The sequence below is a fragment of the Fringilla coelebs genome, assembly GCF_963513975.1.
Source record: "Fringilla coelebs genome assembly, chromosome: 10".
NCBI lineage: Eukaryota > Metazoa > Chordata > Aves > Passeriformes > Fringillidae > Fringilla > Fringilla coelebs.
Genome location: NC_140036.1, coordinates 21,708,863 through 21,723,343, shown reverse-complemented (window position 1 = coordinate 21,723,343; position 14,481 = coordinate 21,708,863). Strand labels below are relative to the sequence as shown.

Sequence of the window (14,481 nt, the reverse complement as noted above, 5' to 3'; positions counted from 1 at the left end):
ATGTGAATTTCCAGACCTCCACAGTGCAGCAGAATATGGAAAGAGTAAGGGAGGGAGGCAATCCTAACCCAAGTAATTCTCTCATGGTCTGATACCTCAGACTGGAGCTGAAGATGTTCAGTCTGTTTGAGATGCTGTTTATGAGCCTGTTCACGTGGTCAGGTGTGCAATTTTACACGCTAATTTCACGGGGGGAAGAAGTTTGTATTAAAACCTGTGACTTCATACATGAATTTGGATAGTAATAGTGGATTTAGTAGCTGACACCTGTAACATGTATATATTCTAACATACCCACAAATATTTTTTAAGATGTGTATGTGCTTTATTTTGCTTTGTAATAAAGAAACCTGACCTGAAATGATTAATGATGGAAACCCACATCATCTTAGTGGGAAGACTCAACAAATGTAGGATTTTGGAAAATTTGAGGGATACTGCTGCAATTTTTAATATTTGAACTGAAAAGGGCAGGTACCAATGATTCAGGACAAATTTTCTAGATTCAAACTCTTAGCCAGTTAAGTTAAAGAATTGCTAAATTAAACTAAAACTCATTCCTCTTTCCACTACTTGGAAAGTAGGTAGTGGAAAGTACTTTTGGCACTGAGAGAGTTGTCATTTGCACTGACATTTCATGTAAAAGTGAGACACAAATCCCACTAAAGTTCAACTGCATTTCATTCAGAAATACCAGCCTGGCCCTCCAATGATCAGAAAGCTTTCTGTCCCACAGTTTCCATTTCCAGTAGTCAAAAATAAAATTAAAAAGCAACACATTTATTTTTAATGCTTTAAAAGTAGTAATTATCAAGAAGTAAAAACCCCAGAGTTTAGTCTCCTTTTAACTGACCCCGCTTTGGCCATATTTTGCAATCTCTAGGCTTCTGAAAGAGTCTAAGAAAGAGGATAATGTTTCAAGTGTCATCCTTAATTATGAAATAAATCCACAAGGAAAACAAATGACATCATGCTTTTATCTCTGTGTATATAACTGATGTAATAGGAAGACCCATCCCTTGTAAACATCTCCCTGTGCCAGTTTGCCAGGATCCAGGGTGGGGGCACAGTGTTCTGAGTATATGCACACACTTTTCCCACTATTTTCATCAGCTCTCGCTCAGCTTTTGTACTTAGTTTTTTAACAGGAGTTGTTAAAGCCCTCAGAGTGATCCCAGAGGAGCCTTTGGGTGCTGCCACAAATAAATCTCAGCCCTCTGCTGTGCAGAGACCAGTCCCATGGTCACAGCGCTGAGCTGAGAGGGAGAAGCGCCCTGCGCAGTTCCCACTTCAGCTGTGGACTGTCCTGGGCCTCTTTGCCTCCAGTGCCACATCAAACAGCAGGGATTCAGCTCCCTTTTCCTCCACTGTCTGTCTCTGTCCCCTCACAGGCTTTGCAGGACCTCCCTGTGTGTTTGTGCTCAGCACAAAGCATCTCCACCTCTGGGTTTAGCCCATGCCTCAGCCTGAGTGCTGCCTCAGCGGTACACAGGAATAAGTTTCCCCTTGCCCACAGCCATTCCAAGGGGAACAAGATGAGCTTTTGTTATGAACCCAGCTTAGTTCCTGAAGGATTGAGTTTGCCAGCACTAAGCCTTGACTGCTGCCTGAGAACAGCATGTTTAAAAAAGAGTGACTGGCTGCTCACAATTTTACCAATCAGCTGTCTCAAGAACAGGCAGGTCTGTGTCTCCCAGCCAGTGTGAAGGCATGCAACACAAACTCTGCTGGCTGACACACACAGTATAAATAGAGTTATTTTCCTTTCTTTAGGGAATGTATCGTTCTCAATCCAGTTTTAGGATTACACTCTAATCTCAGTCTCTGAGCAGTCTGTGCCCACATATCTAGGATTAGAATTTAGCCCCACAGCCTCTCCAGTGGCACCTTACTCCAATTAAGAAGACATATTTCATCCTCCTGTATGACATAATGCTAGCGTAATTGCTTTTCTCCTTTCCAAAAGTTATTTATTTTGCTTACTGTGGATTCTGGAACAATCACAATCTCTAGTTTTATTACCCTCAGCATAGATTTAGAGCAAGAACCCTTGATCCAACAACTAATAACATTAAGACTATTAATAATACCATAATATTTATATATTTTTTAAAACAGTACCTGATTTCTCAAGCAATCAGGTCAGCTTTTTCTAAAAGGGAAGCCAATGGAAATGCAAATGAGATTATGTATGTCTTCATTCACAGGTTTCTCTCATAAGCAGAAATACATGTTCATATTGTGTGTTTGACTGATTCAGCTGACACAAATTTACCTGAGCATTTTAAACAATACTCAGCTTCTTCCAGTCTGTGGAGACACTGCTGTAGTTCACTAAACATGGACTTTAAAGAATGCTAATTCCATGTGTTTGATCTAAACAAAAGCATATTTGTAAATGAAATCTCAATGCATTTAACTGAAAAAACAAGTCTATATTATATATGACTAAACCATATTTTGCCAATGTAATTGATAACATCAACACATAGACTGCTATAGACATTTTTAAACTGATGCACGATTAGATTTGCAAATGCTCCTGGTTCATGAAGTTCGTGTCTTGCCACTTATCATCTAATAAATTGAGACAGAATTAGTCCTGGGTGAGTGGTTCTGCCTGCTGCCAAAAAGGGTTTGCTAAGGGTAAGACTCTAAAGGCAGAGATTAACTTGTCTTCATCCTTGTAATGTGCTGTACAGCCAGGATTTGTGCAATAGGATCAGAGCAGAGCCATATATGAATCTAACACTGGACAGCTGGTGTGTATGAATTTATATGGACCCTGATGCCAGATTTTGAGCTTCTCTCAAATCCCAGCTAATAAATGTATCAGAAGTGTACTTTCCCTGTTCCCTCACAGATCTTCCTCAGCTGGTGTGGTTTCTAATATGTGACTTGTCATGAAAATAGTATGAACCTAAACTACCCTAAATTTGACCTGCAGGTCAGAACCCCAGCTAAGTAGCTGAAAAAGATGTTTTTTCCAAATGAAATAACATGGATTAGTCAGGTTCAGTACTTCATCCTGACACAGAGTTACATACAAATCTTTATATTAGGTTATTAAGCTATTTATCCCACCTCATCATTTCAATACTTCACTAACAGGAAATTCAGGGAAATAAAGAAGTAAGTTAACACACACACATACATGTCCTTTAAACTAAGTTTGAACCATACAGATATTTTGCCATTCAACTTGCAGGAAGATTAGAATTCTGGTGGAAATAATGTCTCAGCTTTATATCACAAATACCAAAGTTATTTTTATATATCTGAGAAGAAATTCAAGATAAGTTAGATAGGACTGATTGGCACATGAAGGAAAAAACCAGAATGATTTCATGAAGCAACTCCGGTGAAAACCTCACTAAGGAATCAAACCTTCCTTTTGGCTTATGATGATTCAAAAACTGGGTCAGTGGAAGCAGTAAGCTACAGCTTTAGTGGAAGAAGATCCCAAAGAACTTTAAAATCCTATTATTCCATGAGTTTTTCAATACTATATCTTTTCCATGTGAAACCAAAAGACCATATCATCTACCTTTGCAAGGATAAGTTTTTTATCTGATGCTCATTGTCTGAAATGGTGGTCTGTGAATCTTGATCATCTGGTGAATAATAATTATCAGTAAATATGGATCACTTTGCTGGGGATGCTGCTGTAATCAGTACCCTACATTCTGGGAAAAATGCCAACATTTAAAAGAAAACCTCATATTTAAATAGAAGTTTTAAAGGAAGTTCTTACATAGTTTCTGCCTAATCTCTGAAAGGAGGCAGTGTGAGACTGCCTGTCAACAGCCACTGTATCATCCTTCACATCCAAAACAACATCCAGACTTATTTTGGGAACAACAGACTACACAGAGAACACCACAGTGATACTGGTGCTGCTGGTTTTTAACCACTTACTGCTGTTTGCTTTTGGATGGATGTCTGTCAGAACAGGCAGGGTATATGAGATCCCACAGGAGGGATTTGGGCCAGAACAGATGGCTCTTTTACCACCAGGTTTTCCACGATTCTACAATTTAAAGTTGCATCATATAATTTCAGTCACCAGTGTGATTTTAGGGGGTAGCATAGAAGTTCTAGGAAGGCCTGACGAAGAAAGTGTCTTTTACTTGTGTGTCTTTTTCCCCACAAAGAGACATTTCTCCAGAAAAAAAACCACATTCACAACTTTGATTTGAACAGGAGACTGACACATTCTAGCAGTTCCTAAAATGCAAAAGTGGTACAACGTGTCAGTCATCTGAGACAAAAATGTGTCAGTATTAAAACTCATTACTAATTTTATTTTTTCCCTGATTTACCAAAATAAGAAGGTTAAAACTTCCTGTTTCTTTTTTCCATTATGCTATCTGAACCTCTCATGGTTTCTTTGCACCTTCACAGAATCACAGAACAGTTTGGAATGGAAGGGACCTTTAAGGCCATCTAGTCCAATGCCCCTGCAATAAGCGCTGACATCTTCAGGTAGACCATGTTTTGCCAGAAAGAAAAGAGCCAGACAAAGGCTAAAGGCAAGGCTGTGAGAAGGGCAGCATGAAGTTTAACATTTCAGTTTGTTTTGCAGAGTGTTCAATACAGAGTCTCTATCTATTTTCTTTTAAAGAAAAAAACCACCTAAATGGCTCACTGAACAATATGATATGGTAAATACCATCATCCCTGTTACCACCTATTTTTTTGAGCTGTTGAAAAGTTCAGTCCAGCACTAAATCGCTTTAGTCCTGAGCTTTAAAATGCTTTAGCAGCTCAGAAGCACTTTGGCAGCTCAAATGCTCTTCATGAGGCACCCAGCATCCCCAATCGCTTTAAGTCTAAAGTACCCTAAAAAAAAAAAAAGCAAATGGAAACATGTTCAGATACAAATGTCAAGAACAAAGGCCATGCTGCTGGTCTGGGATTTGACAGACTTGTCTGTTGCCAGGAAGACCTGAGTCTTGGCCAACACAGAATCCAACATCTACTCTTACAAATGTAAAGCACTTGTTATTTTGAGGGAACACCAGAGGTATGGTCTAAGTTCAGCCTATACTGTCAGTATAAATGGCCAAAATTACTCACTTGTTTACCTTTTGGTAAACTCATTTTGAGACTAAGTATCTCCCTCATAGCACAGAAATGGTAAATTTCTTAGACACGTGAATTAGATTGATATCTATCACTTAAATTATTTTAAAATCATCAATAGGTCAAAAGCAATGAACAAAGTTTTAACAATACATCTAATTTATAAACGGCTGGCATAATGAAACACAGGACTTCACTTTTATCTCATTTTTGGATAAGGAGCATTGTTCCTGTCTTTGCATTTCCCTCACTGTTACCTCTACCAAATGCTGGCTGAACTCCTGGAGCTGTAACTCTCTGCTGCAGGACAAGAACACTTCAGCATTACATTTTCCTTCTTTCAGAAGACAGAAAGAATCCACTTCATCAGCGCTAAATGGGGATGGAAATTCAACTCCTTACTTAAAAAAAAAATTTAAATCTAATCATTTGCTGTGCAAGTCTAGTGTGAGATGAATGCACAGATGCTCCTGATGCTGCCTTCAGAGCCAGCCTGCTCCTTCTGCCAACTCCTCAACTCAAAGCATCCCATACAGGATAGCTTTTTAACATCTAGGCTCTGGGTTGCAGGACTTGCTTCCTTTACAATTATTAATTATGTCTATATTAATTACAGATATTAATTTAATAATTAATATAAACATATAATTAATCTGAGTCTTACTGGTTTTATCACTGTTTTCATCACTACAAAACATGTTCTTTTATCTTTTTTACTTCAATTTGGCAGCCTTAAGGGGCTGATGTCATTTGGAACAGATAATTTCTACAATTTATTTCCATCTGCTTCACCTAGTTTACAGTAGACAGGGCTCCAAACTACTACAATTCTGAAATTAAACCAAAGGCACCTGCTTTCCTAAGTATGAGCATATCACTGCTCTCAGACACACCAGGGGCTGAAGGCAAAGGCTTGGGCTTAATTACCTCCTTTTGAGCAGGTGTGATTTTCCAGCAGCCTGATTTTCCTTGCATTGTAGGATCCAACAAGTCAGTGCAAGCTACGGCAATATTTGCATTGTCCTGAAAACTGCAAATTTCTACATGGAAAACAACATCCCACGGGCTTGGAAGGATCCAGCCATGACCTGCTTAGCTGGGAAACAACCTGCATAACCTTCTCTGTTTCTCATTGTTGAATGTCTTATTCCTCTCTTCAGTGCTGCTGCTGCTTCGGTTCTGTACAGCAGCAGAGTTGTTGCTGTCTCCCTGCAGCATGACTCCCCGAGAGCACATGAGGAAGATGTCCATCCTGGGGGAACAGGGATCACTGGAGGAAAAGCACCTCTACCGGCTGGCAGGCGGCATGGCAGCAGGAGGTGAGCAGCAAGGAATCCCACTGCACATGTGCTATAGCATTGCTGGCATCTACAACCTACAAGAAACAGCCAGCAGCAGGTCTGATGTCTCTAAAAGGTTATTTCAAATTTATCTTAGAAGTAATTGCAGAAATATTTTGCTTAAGGTAATTAAAAATTACCTTAAGCAAAAATTAAAAAATCTTGAAATTCAGTATTTGATTAAGAGATGCTGAGCATCTGGAAGACAAGTAAATGGCACACAAGAACTCAGAACAAAAGCCACAGCTGGACATTATGGGTTCTGGTTCACCATTGTGGGCTTTTTTTCTAGAGCTGCCTTCTCATGACAATGCAGGTTCCACCTAGTATGATTTTTCTTAAAATTAACCTGTATTAGAAATGAAAACCCTCTCAAACAGAGAGCTTAACATCCATGCCTATCTTCTGTTTCACAGTATTACGCAAATTATTATTCATTGTAATTTGTCCTTTGATACACTTGACTGAGCACATCCTATTTATTTTTACTGCAGTTTGATTGAATAAATCTACATTATTTAAACGAAGTAGTTCAGGTCTCAATGAAAACATGTTTTCAATTGCTGCTATTTTAAAAAAGGTGTAAATTGCACCAGAGGAAACAAAACAAAACATTTTTTTCTAGTTAGTGATGCAACCAGCATCACTTCCTACCTTACCCCACTGAGAGCAGAACTGTGTGTGCTTTGCAGAACTGCGGCAGCGGCAGGAGATGCTGATGAGGAACCAGCTGATGGCAGTAAACCCGCAGCTGATGGGGCCGGGCCAGCAGAGGATGCAGGCGATCCCCGCCCAGTTTGAGCCGCGACTGGTGGACAGGTACCGGCCACCAATTTCTGTTCCAGCACTGCAGTTAATCACTGTGTGTGCTGTCCCCAAGGTTGTAAAGACCTTTGGTGATTCTTAACTAAATGACATCCTCTGCATATCTGAATGGTTTTTTTTTTCCTCTCAGAGATCTGCTACCTTCAACTGAAATGATGGCCTCAGCTGACCCCAGACAAATCCATATAGCATCCCACCTGGGACCCACAGTCCCACAGCACCCCAACATGCCAAACCTGTTGTCCAACCGTGTCTACCCAGGCCCAGGTAACAAAGCACCCTCTGCATCCTAAAAAGCAGGACCATGTGGATCAGAAAGCCAGCTGCACCTGCTAGTTTTCCATCAGTTTATAGGTAGTGTCAATAACAGTTTATTTTATTTAGAAAAACATTCTCACTAAAAGGAGGCAGCCTGTGCAGCACATCCATTTTATCCTTTGTTAAATCCAGGTCTCAGTCTTTTGCATGTTTTTGTTCCCTCCTTTTCTTTTTGTATTTTCTAAGCATTTTAACACCCAAACAAAAGGCTATAGCTAAAAAAATAGCTCCTCATCAACACTTTTTCAGTACATTTTACTCTTCCTCTTATATGAGTATTGGCTGCTTTATACAGATCATATTCTCTAATGATAATACACATGCCACTTAATTCATGTAGGGCAAATACAAGTCCTTTTAAATAAAGGCTCAAAATTAGAGGGCACAGCTCCAAGGGGAAGGCTTGACATCACAACTATGGCATTCATGTCAAGCTGCACAAAAATTTACATATTACTTTATACAAAGTGAACTCAAGAGTTTTTCTTTGAGATGAATGAATGTATTTTCAATGTCACATCAATACACCAAGAAAAATTTCTGATTTTGGCTTCTTTCCCCACCTTAACATGGATCTCAAGAGGAAATGTAATTTAAAATTACAGAGTCTCCAGGCTGAAAGCAGCCTTGAAGGAGCAGGTTTGCTTTGCTCAACTGAGGGCTATTATTTTCTGAGCAGTTATATGTACTTCAAAGGCATATGTCACCAAATAAAACCACAATTTGTGGTTAATGGCAGGTATTCCTAACTACAGATCTGATCCTGAAAATACCTGATGATAGACTTCATATTCTTTCTACGTATTGCCACCAAAACAATGACAACAAATAGGATTTAATTTTAAATCCTATCACTTTCCTCGTGAAGCCCACAGTTGAAGACTTACAAAGTTTTTAAAAGTGTCTTGTGCATTGCTTTGGGGGTTATGTATTTGCATGAGGAAACCAGTGAATTTTAAAGAATTTTTATTCCCTTTCTCTCTAAGGGTACAGTTTTCTGCAACCAGAATCCATGGAAGCTGTGGCCAGAAGACAAGAACTGGTTCAAAAGCAAAATATTGCCAGGTAATCAATAGCAAGCTTTGCTCTGAGGTGAATGCCAGGATTAAAGCAGCAAAGTGATTGAGATTGTTTTTCAAGTCACCCAAAGAAGCAGAGGGCCCTTATCAATTGAGGCCTGAAGCTACTGACTTTCTGCTCGCCTTATTTTGCTTTTATTTTTAAAGTGATGTAACAAAAATAAACAAACCCCTTAGCTTGGTTAAGGAAAAGAACAAACTACAGCCACAGCCCTTGAACTGCAGATCCAAACACCCTAAAGTTACAAAAGTTCAGAAACAAATTCAAACTTTGCAGCTGTGTGATATCACACACAACACTTCAGGCCTGTAGCTGGGCCCTTGGGACGAGCAGCTGTGTCTCCACCCTAGCAGGGTGGGCAGCTTTCCTAGTTCGACAAAGGAGTTGGAATAGCAGAGTGACTGTAGGAAGTCCAGTTATTTGTACCAGTTTCAGTGTAGTCAGTAGCTGATTAAGAGACCAGCAGTGCCCTCCCTCATGGCCACACTGTTTCCACAGAGGAACTCTAACCTCAGACACTCCTGCACTGGCTGCCCTACTCAGTGGGAGTGCCCCTCACACAGTGAGAGTAAGAGCCAAGAACAGCCAAGTTCTGTACATTCATTGGAAAATAATTATGACAAAAAACGTTTTGAGCTTTTAATTCAGCAAATCTTGATTACTGAACTCCTCCAAGCACAAGATTTGCATCAGCAATGTATTTCCTATAGCTCTTGCCACGTGGCAAAAACCCTGAGAAAAAGAAGTGAAATAACAAGCAGCAAACATGGCCATCTCATACACCCACAGCCACATCAGAGCTGGTCCTACCTGTTCAGGCTCTTCCCTCAGACCACCAAACAGCAAAACTCTAACATGAAAGAGCTCACCTACACCATATAAACCTTTTACTCTAGTTTTCTGCCGCCCCGACAATTTCCACTGTATTCACACAGCTCTCTGCAACACAGGTTCCCTTTAGGGCTGCACTTGCTCCAAACCAGGTGTTGACAACCTCCTGCACTTGGTGTGTTGCTGAGCACCTGGGTTGAAATCCTTGTTCTCCAAGGGACCCTGCCTCATCCCAAAGCTTTGTGTACTGGTCCTGACAGGAACACACTATCTCAGCTGGAGGAGGAGGCAGGAATGCAATGCTTTCTGCTGTTTATTGTCACCTCAAGAGCTGGGTGGGAGCAATGACAATCAGGCAAAATGTACAAGGACACGGTACATAGACAAAACACTTCCCTTTGTATCTCTGAAAGCAGAAAATCAATAAGTTGGAGGTTGTTTCAAATATTAAAAGAAGGCAGAGAAAAAGCCCTGAATGGTGTGATCAAATAATTCCTCCTCATACCAAAAATCTGTATAGATAGCTTTTGCCCAAACTGTTTTCCTGTCAATTTTACACTCTCCTGAAGATCAGACTCTCTGTGACCTGTTATACTCATTGCAGTGCTAAGAAAGCTATCCTGATGCACTTTAAAGTGCTTTACTTCACAGGCTCTTTTCCAAAGATGCAGAAATCCCACTGAAAGCTCCTCAAAGAAGCTTTACCTTTCTGTTTGATCACTGGCCTCGCTCCAGAGAAAAGTGATATCAGCAAAGGTTGCTACAGCAGAGACAAATACTACTATTACAAATACAAATACTTGTATTCTCTGTATCCCACTGGCAAGCCCTCCCATCCATTATGACAGGAGCAGGAAGCTGGCACAGACTCTGGAGCATTCATCCAGAAGAAAGGAGATCAGTTGAACACTTCCCACCAGGATCTCACCCTTTCACACTCTCAGGCACCATGCTCAGGTGCCAGGAGGGTTACTCAAGAGACTTAGCATTAGCTTACTCTGAATAGATGCACGTTCCATAGATAATGTCATTCTTGTTCTTTATAAGTTTCAATATCACAGGAATTCTGCAGTTTTCGGTACAAACTTCTAAGAGATAATATAAATCAGTTATTTTCTTTCTTCTTCAACCTCTAGACTCTGGAGACTATTTTCCAAATGTGAATATAATCCTCATGTCTGGATTGCCAATATACAAATAACACTTTCTTGTCTGAAGTATTTTCCAGAACCATGACATGGAAGACGTGTTTTCCCTTTCTTTTAGCTTACTATCTGTAATGACAGCACATTAAATACAGCCAGGTTTGCCATTCCATCTGCAGTTTGTACCCTCTCACACACAGCAGTGTAAGGGAGAGACAAAACAATCAGTACTCTTGCCTATTCATTTATCTGAGTTTTATTCTGCTGCTGAAAAAAAAAAAAAGGTGATGAAGGAACCGAGCTGCCCTAACTGCTCATGTTCTGTGTGTCTCTTAGAATGGAAATGGAGATGAGTGCTATTTTTCAGCAAAAGGAAATGGAGAAAGCCCATCGGAAAGGACTCCTGGGCCTGGAAGCCCCCTTCCTTTACCATGGGATGCCAGCGAGTCCCATTGCTTTCCGTGGCAGGCACAGACTCCCTGAAGGGCACCTTGCCAACGACCTGTATGTCCATCGGACCACCCTGGATGAGATCCATGGCAACACCATGCTCATGGCAAGCAGCCCGTACCCGCCAGTCGCCACCCTGCAAAGGGAGAGGGGGCGCCGCCCAGGGAGAAGAGCTGGAAATCACAAAACTGCCGAGGGCAGCACCAACGGCACAAAGAACCAGGCAGATGACAAATCCACAGACTCTGCCTCAGCTGCCGTGGATGAGGAAAAAGAAGAAAAGAAGGAAGTAGAGGTTGATACACCAAACAAACACGAGCAGAGCAAAAACCAGACTGAACCAGCAGCAGTTACCAAGAACTGCAAAGAGTTTGAACAAGGTTTGAGAAAAAACTGTGCTACTCATGAAATTCCTCCTGAAACCACCAGCTGCAGCAACACAAATGAGAAGGAAGCCAATAGCTCCTGTGCTGCTTTTGATGACAAGTACTTGTACCCTTCTGCAATCCCATTCTCAGCATTACCATATGGATTTCCAGTGCCCAACAACCCATTGCTATCTTCAGGTTTGTCAGATCTCCAGATTATAGTGGCATGTTGATAAAATCTGGTTTTATTGATTTTGTCTCTCAATTGCTCCTTCTGTTTTAAATGAATTTTTGGTATGGTAGAGTCATTGCAACTAAAAGTAGAATTCTAATGCTGCAAACAGTAATATCTGTATTCAGTTCATGTTTCAAAAAGGAATTTCAATTTTAAAAAAACAAAATTGCTGAGTTAGCCTGTCTCTTCAGCCCACAATTCTTCTCTATGTCCTAACTCACAGTAGGCACCATGGACTAGCAAAGGATCTGTTCTACTGAAATATTAGTCAAATTAAAGTAACAGTAAAGTCTAAAGAAGAAAAAGCACTGGATAATGCACTCATTAGAGGAAGTCCTGCAGCATGATTTGTATGTGTAGTGACTGGTAGGTACAGTACCTACCAGTAAACAAAAGAAGCCACCAAAAAAACCCCTTCAGAACCAGGTTCTACTCATTACCTGGTGATTTCGTGTCTAGGACTCCTGTATCTGCAAGTGACTACACCCTGCTGTTAACACATTAGGTTGTAAAAGGTGTAAAAATTCTCATGATGACAATAATTTCCTCCTGATGCCAGCAAAATTCTACCAAAATAACTTCTGTGTTTCCTCCTCAAAGGAGCCCATGGCCTGATCCTGAATGGAGAAGACATTTCATCTGTTGAAGACATTCGCAAGTGGACAGTTGATGATGTGCACAACTTCATTGTCAGCCTCCCAGGCTGCTCAGATTATGCCCAGGTGATTATAAACGTTCACCACATTTTCAGGTCTTTTGGACCATCTAGATTTAAATGTCAGCAAGCAACTGTAACTGTGGGAGGGTAGTTGGTTGTCCCAAAATTATAAGTATAGTAGTAGTTTCCTTTGTGCAGTTAGAAGATAGATACAAAGATAATACAGTAAAATTATTATTTCTTCTTTTTATTGTTTATGCCTCAGGGTTAAGCATGAAAAATAACAACCAAAGTCTATTTTAGCACACTATGATGTGTTCTATCATTTCATCAGATATTTAAAGACCATGCTATTGATGGAGAAACCCTTCCACTGCTAACAGAGGAACATCTCCTGGATACAATGGGATTAAAACTCGGACCAGCATTAAAAATCCGCTCTCAGGTATGATCATTAAATGTATGCCAAGATGGTGAGTCACAAAGACATGGAAGTGCCAGAAGATGACAGCAGGGAATTTTTCCAAGGTAAAGCGCTTTTTTTTCACTGGTAAGGTAACTGCCACAATATTGGGAGAAAAAAAATTATTCCAGCAAAGTTTTATTTTGCTTCCCTGCATGTTACCATGGCACACAGAGACACAGTAAGGAATATGACATTTTTCAGTAACAGACTCTCCCTCTCTGTTTGCAGTTTTCTGCCCTTAATTTCATCCACTAATATAAACTCTCTCTGTGTTTCTGTTGTTGCTGGTTCTTTCCCTTTTCTTTAACCCCTTGTACTCTCTCACTCTTCTCTCATTCCAACTACCTGCCCCACTCCTGGCTGGCAGTTTGCCTCCCCTCTGTCCCTGGGTGCTGCAGCACCTTGGGAGCAGGAGGATCCTGCTGTCAGGCCCAACAGCTCAAAGTTGGCTATTGACAATCTCCTTCCACAACCTCGGCCTAGAAAAATATAAGAGAGTGAAAGTGGAAAAGATTTTTTTCACAAGAATTTGATAACCCTTTGGGATGCCTGGGATGTCCCTGGTGCTGCTGCACCAGAGTCAGGCTTCATGTTTAACGGCTTTAACAGCAAGAAGTAATTGCTGCAATTGTGTCTGTGTCTTTAAAGGTGTCCCGACGTCTGGGCAATGTGTTCTACATGATGAATGTCCCTCTGTCTGTGCCCCTGCCTCCTGCTGCAGGGAAACCCTCAGAGCAGCCCTCTGACATGGCCTCCCCTCTGCACTGCAACAGCAGCGGTGACACCCTGGACAGTCCCTGCTCCCAGGACCCAGAAACCTCCCAGGCAGTGGAACAGATGGTTTCAGAAAGCAGGGAAAATCCATGTGACACAGCTGGATCCCAGGCTGACTTCCAGATGATTGCTTTCCAGAAAAGTTGAGCTAAATCCAGGACATAACATGTTTTTAATAATCCAGGAACCTCTAGTTACAAAGTGTTTGAGAAGAAGCTACAGCCTGAAACCTCAGTAAGGCTGGGGCTGAAGGAAATAAGTTGCCAATGCAGCATGAGGAAGTATCTGAAAGGCATTCAGAAATGCAGCCACAGGTTAGTGCAATTACTTTCAAGTGCAATTCATTGAAAAGAGTACCAGTAGAGTTAACAGGTAAATTGAATTTTTCATTGAAGTCCAGGGTTATCACTGAAAGCTGTCAGAGACTCAGAGTGCACTGTATGTCGTACAGTGTGTTCCAGTGGGCAGCTGAGAAACCATATGGAAAGGTCACAGCTTCCAAACATAGCTGACTTCTGCTTCTGTTGAACAAAATTTATACAGAACATTCATATGGAATTCATTGGGACAGTATGGAACTGACTACAGAATATAGACAAATATACCCTAAACTTGCAGTTTGAGTTAATCCATTGCTGCTCCAGAACGAAGCCTTTCTAAGTGCCTGGCAAGGGTATACAGTTTATAAAGATACACAGATTGAACATGAAAATACCATGTGTGATAGCAATTTTAATTATTCCAAAGCACTCTTATCACCAGACCTGGAATTTGCTTTTCGTGACTGCAGGCTGAGATGAGTCACCAGCCTCTGCCACTAAGGCCAGTCCCTGGGATAGTGACACTCCCTGCAGGCAGCAGGCTCAAAGCCACCTGCCAGCCTCTGCCAGAGCACCCTTCCCATCG

General features: G+C 41.0%; 1 protein-coding gene across 1 annotated transcript; it reads left to right on the top strand.

The window, feature by feature from the left end:
• Window positions 1-6,301: 6,301 nt before the first annotated feature.
• SAMD7 (sterile alpha motif domain containing 7) lies at window positions 6,302-13,722 on the top strand (the record flags this gene model as incomplete). Its single annotated transcript, XM_084212180.1, has 8 exons — window positions 6,302-6,404; window positions 7,118-7,244; window positions 7,381-7,517; window positions 8,555-8,633; window positions 10,961-11,640; window positions 12,278-12,399; window positions 12,670-12,780; window positions 13,450-13,722. 8 exons carry the CDS (start codon window positions 6,302-6,304, stop codon window positions 13,720-13,722), a joined length of 1,632 nt encoding a protein of 543 aa, XP_084068306.1.
• Between the last annotated feature and the right edge of the window lie 759 nt (window positions 13,723-14,481).